General features: G+C 48.1%; 5 protein-coding genes across 5 annotated transcripts; 3 read left to right on the top strand and 2 right to left on the bottom strand.

Moving 5' to 3' along the window:
• Window positions 1-92: 92 nt before the first annotated feature.
• On the bottom strand, window positions 93-475 carry EYB26_003909 (uncharacterized protein; the record flags this gene model as incomplete). The annotated part of the gene is made up of 3 exons (XM_054263203.1): window positions 93-132; window positions 191-383; window positions 442-475. 3 exons carry the CDS (start codon window positions 473-475, stop codon window positions 93-95), a joined length of 267 nt encoding a protein of 88 aa, XP_054119178.1.
• Window positions 476-1,501: 1,026 nt separating this feature from the next.
• EYB26_003908 (uncharacterized protein) lies at window positions 1,502-2,809 on the top strand (the record flags this gene model as incomplete). Its single annotated transcript, XM_054263202.1, has 1 exon — window positions 1,502-2,809. One exon carries the CDS (start codon window positions 1,502-1,504, stop codon window positions 2,807-2,809), a length of 1,308 nt encoding a protein of 435 aa, XP_054119177.1.
• Window positions 2,810-3,616: 807 nt separating this feature from the next.
• On the top strand, window positions 3,617-4,775 carry EYB26_003907 (uncharacterized protein; the record flags this gene model as incomplete). Its single annotated transcript, XM_054263201.1, has 2 exons — window positions 3,617-4,037; window positions 4,111-4,775. The coding sequence occupies 2 exons, from the start codon at window positions 3,617-3,619 to the stop codon at window positions 4,773-4,775; spliced, it is 1,086 nt and encodes a 361-aa protein (XP_054119176.1).
• A 529-nt stretch (window positions 4,776-5,304) lies between these two features.
• On the bottom strand, window positions 5,305-7,643 carry EYB26_003906 (uncharacterized protein; the record flags this gene model as incomplete). The annotated part of the gene is made up of 3 exons (XM_054263200.1): window positions 5,305-6,873; window positions 6,921-7,330; window positions 7,385-7,643. 3 exons carry the CDS (start codon window positions 7,641-7,643, stop codon window positions 5,305-5,307), a joined length of 2,238 nt encoding a protein of 745 aa, XP_054119175.1.
• Window positions 7,644-8,959: 1,316 nt separating this feature from the next.
• On the top strand, window positions 8,960-11,879 carry EYB26_003905 (uncharacterized protein; the record flags this gene model as incomplete). Its single annotated transcript, XM_054263199.1, has 4 exons — window positions 8,960-9,496; window positions 9,548-11,194; window positions 11,248-11,817; window positions 11,868-11,879. The coding sequence occupies 4 exons, from the start codon at window positions 8,960-8,962 to the stop codon at window positions 11,877-11,879; spliced, it is 2,766 nt and encodes a 921-aa protein (XP_054119174.1).
• Between the last annotated feature and the right edge of the window lie 931 nt (window positions 11,880-12,810).

Here is a 12,810-nt window from a genome sequence, read left to right as displayed (position 1 = left end):
AACCGAAAAGGCGTCACATCGAATCATGCAAGTCGTGAATTAACAACACGGGGTGTATTCATGAAAACTGTGGTAGATGAAGTGTGAATCATCTATTTGTTCCAGCCAAAGGTGTCCTTGATCTTGTCACCACTGTACCAACCATTAGTCTCTGGTCATATCCAACGTGTTTATAATGAGGGTCGCTTACATGGTGTTGGAGGCACCGCCGTTGACAACGTTGTCGTAGCTGCGCTGGGCCTTGTCGAAAGTCTCCTGGACGCCGGACTTGCTCTCATCGGGTTGGGCACCACGAGCGAAGCGGTCGGCGGTATCGGTGACGGTCTCCTTGACCTTCTGCTGGGTGGACTTGGCGAAGTCAGGAGTCAACTCCTCCTTGGCCTCTACGAGGTTGTTAGCGAACTGATCACTGACTGTTGGAATGACGCTGGAAGAGCATACTGGTAGAGAAATCCTTGCGACCGGTGTCAGACATGTTGATTGATTGTTTGTTTGTGGAAGTTTGAAGATTTGAAGCTCTGCGGGTGATTGATTGAGTTGTTTGTTGGGATGACGATGCACAAGCAGACAAGGGCCATGGTAGAGGCAAGATGTGTACTCTTATATACCCCTATCTCCAATCCTGAGCCCCTCTTGCCCGAGCACCTCCCGCTCATCATTCATGAGCAAGTGACGTAGATGCACATGGAGCAGTTCGAAAGCGTCTGCGCCGTCATTCATTGCTGCTGCAAGCGATATCTGAACGCAGCGTCCAATCAGCGTCGTTTGCGGCTGTTTGCACAGACTGGAACCGGCCCAGCTTTGCTCCCCGCAAAGAGCTCAAAACTTGAAATTCTTGGAAGCTTCCCCCTGGGTATCTACATGACGTAGCAATGACAAGCCCGTGTTTCGTTCGCTCCGTATTGTGCAGTAACTATGCAGGTCACGGGATCCAGATCAACTGTGGCTTGACAACGTCATCGGGTGGGAAAGCCTCGATCGTTCATGCAAGGATCGGAGCTATGACATAATGGACTAAACCTTAAACAAACTCAAAGTGTGGCTGGGCGGTTCGTGGGGTGGAGTATCACGTGATTCGCGCGGAATATGAATCCGCCGATTCTCCGGCCAGACCTCGGCAGGTACAGTTTGATGTGTTTGCACTGAAGTCACGTGCCGATATCCAAGCCAGTCTTGGCGCTGTGCTTTGCCACCCATCGGGTAGCGACTGTTGACTGTTGACTCGTCTGGAGGTGACTCAACATCAATCATCTAGCTTAGTACCTCATCTTATCTTTCGACTCGCAAATTGAAGCTTTATCATGATGCTCTACAGCAACTCGCAGTCATTGCACACATTGTGACACGCATTTCTTCTCGCATTATCACATTCAACGCTCTCATCACATCCTACATCCTGCGACATGAACATTTACACAGCTACGCCATAGCATACTAAGCATAACCCTCACGCAACACAACGCTACAACTTGAATTTTAAAACTTAACCCACGTCCTTTCCATGCAATCGTCGGATGCTTCCTCAACTTGGGACTTCACCGCGGTGATTGATCTCTTGCATACCCCGACCAGACCTACTTCGATAAACGAATCTTTGGTACCCGCCACGCTATCTGACATACGGCAAGATGTCTCGCAGCACAACTCCGGGGACCAGGGGCTCGGTGATTTTACTGCACTATGGGATTTCTTGCATCCATCTGCTATAACTTCCGAGTCTTCTAGCAAAAACGGTGCGGTCTCGTCCTCTAAGAAACAACCAAGGGATGAGACTCGTCTTTCCCCTTCCAAACCAATATCAATTCTGAAACGAACTGCCAAGGCTGTCACTCAATACGGAACGGCCCACTCATCTGACGTTCTATCGGATTCTACAGCCGAGTCTGACGGCGATCTCAGCGTGTTTGATTCCGCTGTGCCGTCCAAGTCAGCCTTGTCGTACGTCCCATCGCAGGTCACCGATAAAGAGCAGTTACTTACACCCCCATCCTCTTGCGAAGAGGACAGTGCATTGTCATCTCACCCGCCAAAGGCTAAAAGGCCTGCTAAAGACAGCCCTCGCTACAAATCTGCGGTAGAACGCAAGGCAGGGCTTGTGTCTAAACTCGGAAAACAATTTCCGGATTTCACTATCAACCCGCCGTCCATCTCTAATGCTTTAAAGAAACCATCTGCTGTCCATGTTTTTGTTGATGCATCGAATATATCCATCGGTCTCCATGACAGTTACAAGATCCAGCACGGCATCCCCGTCAGTACACATATCAAACGACTGCCGTTGTCCTTCCACAACTTTTCACTTATCCTCGAACGCGGTCGGCCTGTAGCCAAAAAAGTGCTGGCAGGATCAGACCGCTTCGCAGCCATCAATGAAGCCGAAAAACTCGGCTATGAGGTCAACATCCTCAGCCGTGTTCACAAAGCAAAAGAATACACCCCTCGACAACTCAAATTTCGCAATGCCCTCGGCCCTGGAGGAAGCTCTGAGACGGGCACTTCTCCCTCTGAAAGATGGGTTGAGCAGTGTGTGGACGAAATTCTACACCTGAAAATGCTGGAAAGTCTGATTGATACAGATGAACCGGCAACCATCGTCCTTGCGACTGGAGACGCGGCGGAAGCTGAGTATTCAGGCGGCTTTTTGAGAATGGTCGAACGGGCATTGCAGAAAGGTTGGAACGTCGAGCTGGTTAGTTTTGCTATGAATACTAGTTTTGCTTATAAGCGAAAGGAATTCCGTGCGAAGTGGGGAGAACGATTTCGAATGATTAATCTGGAAGATTATGTTGAGGAGATGCTCGATATGTAGCATAATTTCAAGTGCTATTTAAGTGCATTGTTGACGGGGCCAACTGTTGATTATGTATGTTATACTCATGGCCAATTGTATTCAATTCAAGATGACAATTACAAGTGCTACCATCATTCCTTTGCTCCCAATAACCTTAACTAATCAGCAGAGACAACACTGTATTCCGTCGCTGTGAACGATCACTGGCCTATACATAACCCCAGCCCTCCAGTTCTCCATTCTCCAATGCTCTGAACCTGTTGAACATCCGGCCGAACTACTACGACTCAGAAACAGTAGAATGACGAGGGTCTCCCTCCTTCCAGGTGTTACATGCTCAGCCAGCCACATCTTTTGATTCCGATTGGGTGCAACCCTACAATATTCATGTAGCCACGTCCAGAGAAGCAGGACGATTTAATTTATAGTACCTGTAGAATATGATTTGTTTTATTGCGAATTTCAAACACTTTTGTCTTGTCATGCAATGCAATGCAGGAAGAAGATACATATCTCCAATCCTAAATAGCCCTAATCCAGAAAGATAACCCTAAGTGGAGTTCTCCGCACCCCGCAGTTCAAATATCCAACGACATCAACGATTTTTTGATCTTGATAAAGTTCAAGTCGGCATTGACGCGAAGCCACTGAGCACGCCAATACAAGCATTGTGGAATGACTTCGATATAAAGGACCCCTGATACGTGCGACCCCATACCTACTCGGCAATAATGCGACGAACCTAAACCCCGCCCCCCGAGACGAGAGAGAATACAAAAGACAAATTGGAAGAGTTAAACGCAAGAGAGGAAGAGAACACACGACATGGAAGAACATACCAACAACGAACTCTCCAGGCCACAGGTGCCTCCGGTCTTTCTACTGAAAACACCCTCGTCTCCCCGAGACGTATACGAGGAGTACTTCCTCAAAAACACCTTTGCGCTTCCATCGAGACAACGATCGAACTCGCCAACTGACTCGAAAGAGACAAATAACTTCGAATATATCAAGTATGACCCGATCTTTGTGCCCGTATTTTCGCACAGTTTCCATGCGCAGAATTTGGAGATTATGAAATCATATTTCAGGCCGACAGCGGACGACGGCGATTCCATTGGCGAGAAGGGAGCACCTTTGCGCAATGCTTTTAGTGGACAGGGAAAGAAGTATGGTGGACTTATATTTACGAGTCAGAGGGCTGTGGAAGCATTGGGACATATCTTGGAACATGGTGACATTCCAGGTATGTCTAGCCACTGGCTCTCTTTATACTTCATAGTTTGAGCTGATACTGACTGACTGACTTCTTCACACAGCTGAGATCACAACCTCCACCTCAAAAGATCTGATCTTATACACCGTCGGACCCGCAACAACACGCACCCTGACCCCTCTCCGCGATAAATTCCTACCCTTCGCAACGATATACGGTGACGAAGCCGGCACTGGCGAAAATCTTGCACACCTGATACTCAACCACTATAACAAGCTTTACCCAGCAACAGCAGAAGAAGGAGAAGACAGCAGTCAAAAACCAGGATTATTATTCCTAGTCGGCGAGCAGAGACGGGACATCATACCCCGAACACTCATGAGCAAAACCTTGGATGAAAACCAGCGAATCAACGTTGATGAACTCGTCGTCTATGAAACGACTCAAATGGAAGGATTTGAAACTCAATTTCAAGACGTCGTTCGTAAGGGAGAGGAATTGTTGAAAAACGAACAGACGCCTTTGTGGACAGTCATATTCTCGCCGACGGGTTGCGACGCTGTTCTCAGGACATTGAATCTTCTCGACAGCAACAACAAGGACACCAATTCATCCAAGAGGAGATGTCGAATAGTAACGATTGGCCCCACGACAAAGGATCATCTGATCACGAAATATGGCTTTGAGCCTGATGTTGTTGCGCGAAGACCGACTCCGGAGGGGATTGGCGAGGGGATAAAGGAGTATCTTTTGGCGATGAAGCTGTAAATATATAAGAAGTCCTTCCAGTCCAGGGAGAGGAGATATATTGAAGATGTTAGCGTTGGTGTACATACTACTGCTCATACGTCGGGCGATATCTAAGTTAGCATTTGAAGTATATATAACTAACCCTATGCTATATCCCGTTTTTCAAATGTTGGAACCAATGTTAATACGAAATTATTTTCTCTATTTCTTACCGTAAGTAATCTTCTCTGCATGTGTAAGAGCCTCTTAAGATAGTTCTAAAAATTCTGGCCGTCTTCTGGGTCTGGGTGTTTTGGCCCAGTATTGATCCAAGATCTATCAATTGATTCATTCAAAAAAAAATGCTGTGATACCCAACTATCCATGGATATAAGTATTATGCTATAACAGAACAAGAATAATGGCTTCAAATGCAAAAACACCATAACACCACGGCTCAAATGCAGACAACAAAATGCAATAAAAATGCAAAAGTACAATAACATCAACCTCAAAAAAGTAGCCAAACAACGCCATAAATGCTTCAGGAGAGAGCTTGAAAAACAAGCTATACCAATACACCACTTCTCATATTTTGTACGGTCTTCAGACCGACACCTTTCAATCTGCCTAGCTCAGCAAGACTTCGTATTTGTGCTTGCTCGGCACTTAATTCGTTCACAATATCCATCTCGCACAGACAATCAACAATCGCCTCGGCTTTCTTAGCCCCCACACCCTTGAGTAACTTGATCTGGCCGACGTCTCTCGAGTTGATGATAGAAAGCAGGCGGGATGTTCGCGGAGACTGCATCAAAAAATCACCCGCAGTGCTTTCATTGAGAGAAGTGTGCTGATCCTGAGACTGAAATGAGATTTTCGAATCCAGACCCGCACGCTTCCGTTTGAGACCAGTGCAAGACTCAGTATAATCCTCATCTTCCGCTACAAGGTCATTGTCAGACTCTTGATATTCGTCGTCACTCATATCCCTTGACAAATTTGTCCTCGCCATTTTGACAGGCCTGCTGATAGAGAGCATACTTCCTCGTCCAGGCAGCGTCACTGTCGGTTCAGGCTGCGGCTTAGGCTTGGATTGCAATTTCTCTTCCAGATTGGCTATCTTGATGGCAAGTTTCTGGTTACGCGGGAAGAACGGCAACGCAAGCTTGTACATTCGCAAAGCCGAACCAAACTCTTTCCTTCCATGGTGTTGTTTTGCCATCAAGAGATAGGAAAGCCCTTCGGCACGAGCATCTTCTGTCCCTTCGATTCTTCGCTCTAGCACTTCTAGACGACGCTGCATTTGCTCATTCATATACTCCAATTGAGCTTGATGCTGGTGAGAATCATCAAGAGCCCGAGCTGCTAGCATCTGCTCGACTTTCTTTTCCACCATTTCTGCAATTGCATCAGCAGACACGCCGTTGAGACTGGCACCTGTGATCTTTTCCGTCTCTTTGGATAGCTTTGAATAAGATTGGCGCTTAACATTGGGAGTACACTGCTTCAGAGGGGAGGACCGTCTAAGTGATGTCCTGTGAGGTTTGACAGGCTGCTTGTCGGAATACACAAAAAAAGCCTTGGCTGGCTTTTTCTCATCGCCCTTTTTCTCATCATTCTTATCATTTACCGGAATGTTCACATTGACAGACGCAGTCAAAGGCCGCAGTGGTTGGCGCTGGGATGGGGCGGATGCTAACCGCGTCGACCTTGGCGGCCCTTTGAACATGGGTTCATTTTCAACTTCTCTAATTTCGATCTTCTTCGTCCGATTGGCAAAGTTCAAGGAGCTGATGGTGTCCAGATGATATGAACGTATGGGAGCTAGATTGAGTATCATCAACGTCAGGCCATTGTTCTGGCCCAATGAGAGAATACGAGTCATCTTTGACTCTCGATAAGGGATACGAGACTGCTTCTTGCTGATGGCCTCTACGCACTGGGCTAGTACAAAAAGACTCTTGTTGATGCTCGCAGATTCAACCATGCGTTCCTTTCCGTTCTCTGTTCGTCGGTTATCTTCTGAGCCAGCCAGATCAATGGCAGATGCTATGCTAACACGGGTCTTCTCTCCATTCGTAATGACAAGCTTGACACAGAGAATAGCGTGCGATCGTGAGGAATGAGCATTGAGCTGTCCGGATTAGTAAGTTTTCCTCAAGTAAGTATAGAGAGATATACCTTTGTTGCAGACGTCGACCGGTTGGTATTGGCTTGATCATAGAGACTTTCAAAGTCTTTCAGGCTGGGACATGGACGCTCTGTCAAGCCAACAACCACGGTCTTTCCATGATTGTCCCTCAGCGGTAGCCCGGCCAGCGTCCTCTTCTCTGGAGGCTCAAAGAGATCAAACACTTTGTCATTGTATATTTCGTAATAACTCATCAAGACCTCCACCTTGCTTGCGCCTTCAGAATCCTTCTCAATCTTCCGACTTCGTCGATAGATAGCACTCAAAAGTCTGGGTATAACTCCACGATCGTGGAGACTTTTACCGCCTCGCATAGTATGTGTTTTTCCCGTTCCGGTGACGCCGTACGCAAAGATGGTAACATCAAATCCGTTGAATAGATGTTTGACAGTAGGTGCCACTATATATGGAAATGTTAGGGATCCGGCGTTGAAGTTAACGCGCAATTACTGACCTTCAGCTTCGAAGAGCTCCTGTTGTGTTGTTTCCCCTCCGTAAACAGCATTGAACTGAAAGGTGTATTGTTCGCCCTCATTTTTGGGATTCGGAATCCTGATGAGAGTATCCCGGTCTTTAACAGCAGCCTTGGGCGAAGGGGAGTCCTTCTTTACCTTGAGCGCATCAGCCGACACGTTTCCGGGTCGGACGATCACATCAAGTTCGCGCTCCGTCTTCCAAAGAGGCCGCACACGGGCAACCACACGAACACTCATGGCTCTCACGCTCAGCTGAAAAAAGGCCTGGCTTACTGATTCAAGCAGCCAAGGCAAAGGAACGTCGGTTTGAATGACAAAAAGGGCGAAGAATAAACAGAATGGCTCTAACTACTGAGAAAAGAAATACAGCAGAAAAACAAAAAGACGCAAACCACCAGTGGCGCCAGCAACACACGGAAAGTCGAACCCGTTGAGTTAGTAGTTGTCGGTCAAGGAGAAACGATTGAAGCAATTCAGGTCGAGTGTGATCTTTGTCCATAGTGGGATTAGCGGTTGCCACGGCAACACAGCAGGTATGTGCACCGGGTCCCTAAGAAGGCGCTTACTGGCCGCTAGCCCACGAACCACTGTACTTGAGGCATATCCCTGGAGCTATTAATGAACACTACTCTGTAGGACTTACTCCGTAGTTATGGACTCCCTGTCTTTACTTCTGTGCGAACTGATACTTGGCACTTGGCCTGGGCTCGAACGCCATCAGCGCTGGCGGTTATTCTGATGGCCGACTGTACGGTTACCGAGGCCTTGCGACAGCGATGCTCCCTACCGTACTATCATACAATGTCGGAGAATAGCTATTCGGCAACGAAAGACATATCCATCTAGTCATGGGCAGGTATTCCGTACAATGGCGATAGTTGTATGGAACGCCGTAGTAGAAGCCGATGTGCCTTCTACGGGCTCAGCGTATTGATTCATTCTTGGGCGACCTGCTCTTCGGATTTTCGAGGTAATGGTTCGGTGGTCACTTAGTAATAGTCTTTTCGCATATTGCAACCTGTCAACATCCATTCAACTGTTCAAGGCAGCACTCAGAAACGGTGTCAAGGAGATAGGCAGAAAGGCGAATCCATCTCGTTGAGGCGGCAGAATATCGGGAGCGGCTAGCGCTGTTGTCATTGGCTGAGCTGCTCTCCCGCAGTTGCAAAGGCCACTGTACAATTAAGTCGTCAACATCTCCAGGGACCCAGCCGAAGTCAAGCAGCTCAGAAGCATCATTGCGACCTCGCCGCTTCCTGCTCCCCTCTCCATCTACACAGATAAGGCGGCTTTTTGAATTTCGCCGCCGGTTCTCATTGACTGCAAATTATTCTGTTGAGGTGAATTGATTGTGTCCCTGATCAGCAGCTCTCAGTGCGATAGACTCGATCTTCCCCGCACAACTTGTGTGGGATCAATGATCGGTTACTGACTTTCAAAAATAGGGAGACCGATACGTGATTTTTGAGTCCACGAGTTTATCGATTGTCTGATTGAACACCTTCCACCGAAAACATACCGAGTCGAGCATCTCACCCCTGCTCAATCCATCAATGGCGTCACCACAGGGAGGCTATCCTCCTCAGGAGGGCTACGGGCAGGCGCCAGCTCAACCTCCGGCGCATGGTCCAGCTGGAGGAAAAAAGAAGCGTGCTTATGCCGGAGAGGCCTTTGACCTTGGATCGGGAGCCAATGCTGCCCTTGGAGGACAGCAAAAGGCTGGCGGCGACTACGGAGCGTATGCTGCCCAGGCCGCAGCTACGGGCTACCCGCAAGCTGGATATGGAGCTGATCCTGCTGCTGGTTATCCAGCACCACAGTCTCCTGCTGTTGGGGGATATCAGCCACCTGTAGCTGGGTATCAACCACCTGTAGCTGGATATCCTGCTCCTGCAACTCCTGGCGTCACTCAAATCACCCAGCAATTTGGTCAAATGGGCGTGGCCGACCCGCAAGCCCAGCCTGTCCCTCCCCAGCAAGTTCCCCGAGCTGTGCCATTGAACCAGCTATATCCAACTGATCTTCTGACGCAACCATTCAACGTTGCTGAGCTTGACTATCCTCCTCCACCAATTATCCTCCCACCAAATGTGAGTACATGCCAGCTTCTAGTCTGATGGATATCGCTAATACCGTTGCAGACAAGTATTTATCCTTCGCCCTATGCGAACTGTCCGCCCAAGTACGTGCGTTCCACTTTGAACGCCGTCCCGACGAACCATTCGCTCCTCAAGAAGTCCAAACTACCCTTCGCACTTGTCATCCAACCATATGCAGCGCTTCATGATGCCGAAGATCCCGTCCCCGTCATTCCAGATCAAGTTATTTCTCGATGCAGACGATGCCGATCATATATTAACCCTTTTGTGACATTTTTAGACCAGGGCCATCGCTGGCGTTGTAATATGTGTAACTTGACCAACGATGTCCCTCAGTCATTTGATTGGGACACAGCTTTGCAGAAACCGGCCGACCGTTCTCAACGCCCAGAATTGAACCACGCCGTCGTTGAGTTCGTTGCTCCTCAGGAATACATGGTGCGACCACCCCAACCCTTGGTGTACTTGTTCTTGATCGATGTTAGCTATGCATCAGTCACAAATGGACTCCTTGCAACGGCTGCTCGATGCATCAAAGAGAGCTTGGACCGCATCCCCAACGCCGACCGAAGGACACGACTTGGTTTCTTGGCCGTTGATTCTAGTCTCCACTACTTTACTATTCCACGAGATGGATCAGAGAACTCTGCTCCTAAGATGCTTGTCGTTAGCGATCTTGATGAGCCTTTCCTGCCTATTCCCGGTGATTTGCTAGTTACCATGTCTGAATGCCGCGAGAACATTGAGAGTTTCTTGGATAAGCTTCAGGAGATGTTCCAAAACACTCAGAACGGCGGATGTGCTTTGGGATCTGGACTTCGGGCAGCTTACAAGTTGATTTCTCACGTTGGTGGAAAGATTACCGTTCTATCCTCATCGCTTCCCAACATTGGTTATGGTGCGCTTACAGTGCGAGAGGATAAGAAAATTCTGGGCACAAGCAAGGAAAGCAGTCTTTTGCAGACTGGTAACAGCTTCTATAAGAGTTTTGCTGTAGAATGTTCCAAAGCTCAGGTGTCGATTGATATGTTCTTGTTTTCTTCACAATACCAGGATGTTGCTTCCCTTAGCAATCTTCCTCGCTACACCGGAGGCCAGACCTACTTCTACCCAGGATGGAATGCAGCCCGCACAGAAGATGCTATCAAATTCGCCCGGGAGTTCTCTGATTACCTCTCGTCTGAGATCGGACTGGAAGCTGTGTTGCGTGTGCGTGCTACCACGGGTCTTCGCATGAGCACGTTCTACGGCAACTTTTTCAACCGCAGCTCGGATCTCTGCGCATTCCCAGCATTCCCTCGCGATCAAGCCTACGTTGTTGAGGTTGCTATCGATGAGACGGTCACTAAGCCTGTTGTCTGCATGCAAACTGCTGTGCTCCACACCACTTGCAATGGTGAAAGAAGAATCCGAGTCTTGACTTTGGCGCTTCCGACAACCCAGACATTGGCTGATCTGTATGCCTCTGCTGACCAGCAGGCCATCACTACTTACTTTAGCCACAAAGCTGTCGAACGCGTGCTGTCGAACGGATTGGAACCTGCTCGTGAGGCTATTCAATCAAAGATCACGGAGCTTTTGTCCACGTACCGTAAGGAGCTTGCAGGCGGCAGCGTGGGAGGCGGCGGTCTACAGTTCCCTGCTAATATGCGAGCATTGCCTATTTTGTTCCTTGCATTGATCAAGAACGTATGTTTCCTGGGCCTTTATGATTGTGAAACGATACTAATCAAAGTCTATAGCTTGGTCTTCGGAAGTCGGCACAGATTCCTACAGATATGCGATCAGCTGCGCTGTGCTTGCTCTCGACCCTGCCTCTGCCACTCATGATTCAATATATCTACCCGAAAATGTATTCTTTGCATGACATGCCAGATGATGCCGGTCTACCCAACGAACAAACCGGAGAGATTGTTCTCCCACCGCCGATCAATTTGTCATCAGAGCGCTTGGTACCATACGGTCTTTATCTGATTGACGACGGACAGACACAATTCATCTGGGTCGGTCGAGACACTGTCCCTCAGCTACTTCTCGACGTCTTTGGAGTGGCAGACAGGAACCAATTACGAGTTGGCAAGCAGTTCCTTCCTGAGCTAGACAATGACTTTAACGAGCGAGTGCGTGCCGTTGTCCAGAAGAGCAAGGACTTCAAGGCCAAGGGAGCTGGAAGCATCATCTCTCCTCAGTTGTATGTCGTCAAGGAGGACGGAGAGCCGGGCTTGCGACTTTGGGCACAGACTATGTTGGTGGAAGATCGGGCAGACCAGAGCGTTAGTCTTCAACAATGGATGGGATCATTGCGAGACAAGGTAGGTTCTTCCTCTGCTGTTCGCTGACTCGATGCTGACTTTTGTGATAGGTTGTGCAGTGATATGTCGAATAATACAATGATTGATTGTCTTTAGATTATGTAGCGTCAAGCATTTTCAAATAAAATCTGAATCGTAACTGTCTGCGAGTCGAGATACACGTAAGATACAGCGTGATGCGTACATAAACTGCTATTCCAGGAACGCTATTGGCCGAGCAAGCCTCGTATGGTAATTTGGTAATTCTTAGTTCTGTGGTTGACGTTCCAAAAGTGGAGAAGAAACTTGAACATCCGCGCTCCATTCAGGAAGCTGATTGGCCGGCGGACTGTGATATAGACGTGCCTGTTCCAAAAATGGATGCTCCATCCTCCATAATTCGCTATCGTATTTTTGTATTTTGTATTCTGTATTCTCTACTTACAGAGTACGGAGTATATTCCTGTATTTTCATAGCCCCAAGAAAGTTTATATCAAGACTCATTAAAGGCATCATTCCATAAGAGGCGATCACGGCACACGCTGACACAGTCGCTGGAAATGAGCTGTTCAGCCATCTGACTGGCTGAAGTTTGAACTGCTACCCCGTCTCAGGATGAAACGGGCACTTTCTTATTCTCGCGAGCCAAGCTTCCCGGATCGACGAATTGAACGATTGAACCTGGAACCACCGAACCAGACAATGTAATACTACAGAGTACTATGGATTAAGTTAGTTATTATGTAGTACTTACTAAGTTACCCATAGAGTCATAGTAACTATGTACTGTACGACTGGCGTGTGTAATGTAATTGTGGTATTACGAATACGCATGTTGACTGGTTTCCTGTTCCTCTGGTCCTTAAGGACTCTGGTACACTTCTGTACTTCTGTAAGTCAGCTTCATCCTTTGTCTCGCACATCGTTTCTGTCAGTTGACAATGTTTAGCCGCAGATTAGCTTCCGAGGGCGCGTCTCATGTAGGTCCAAGACTGGACGCAAGTTGAAACGAG

The sequence above is a fragment of the Talaromyces marneffei genome, chromosome 3 (assembly GCF_009556855.1).
Source record: "Talaromyces marneffei chromosome 3, complete sequence".
In the NCBI taxonomy this organism is placed as follows: domain Eukaryota; kingdom Fungi; phylum Ascomycota; class Eurotiomycetes; order Eurotiales; family Trichocomaceae; genus Talaromyces; species Talaromyces marneffei.
Note: the sequence above shows the minus strand (reverse complement) of the source record. Positions and strands in the feature narration are given on the sequence as shown.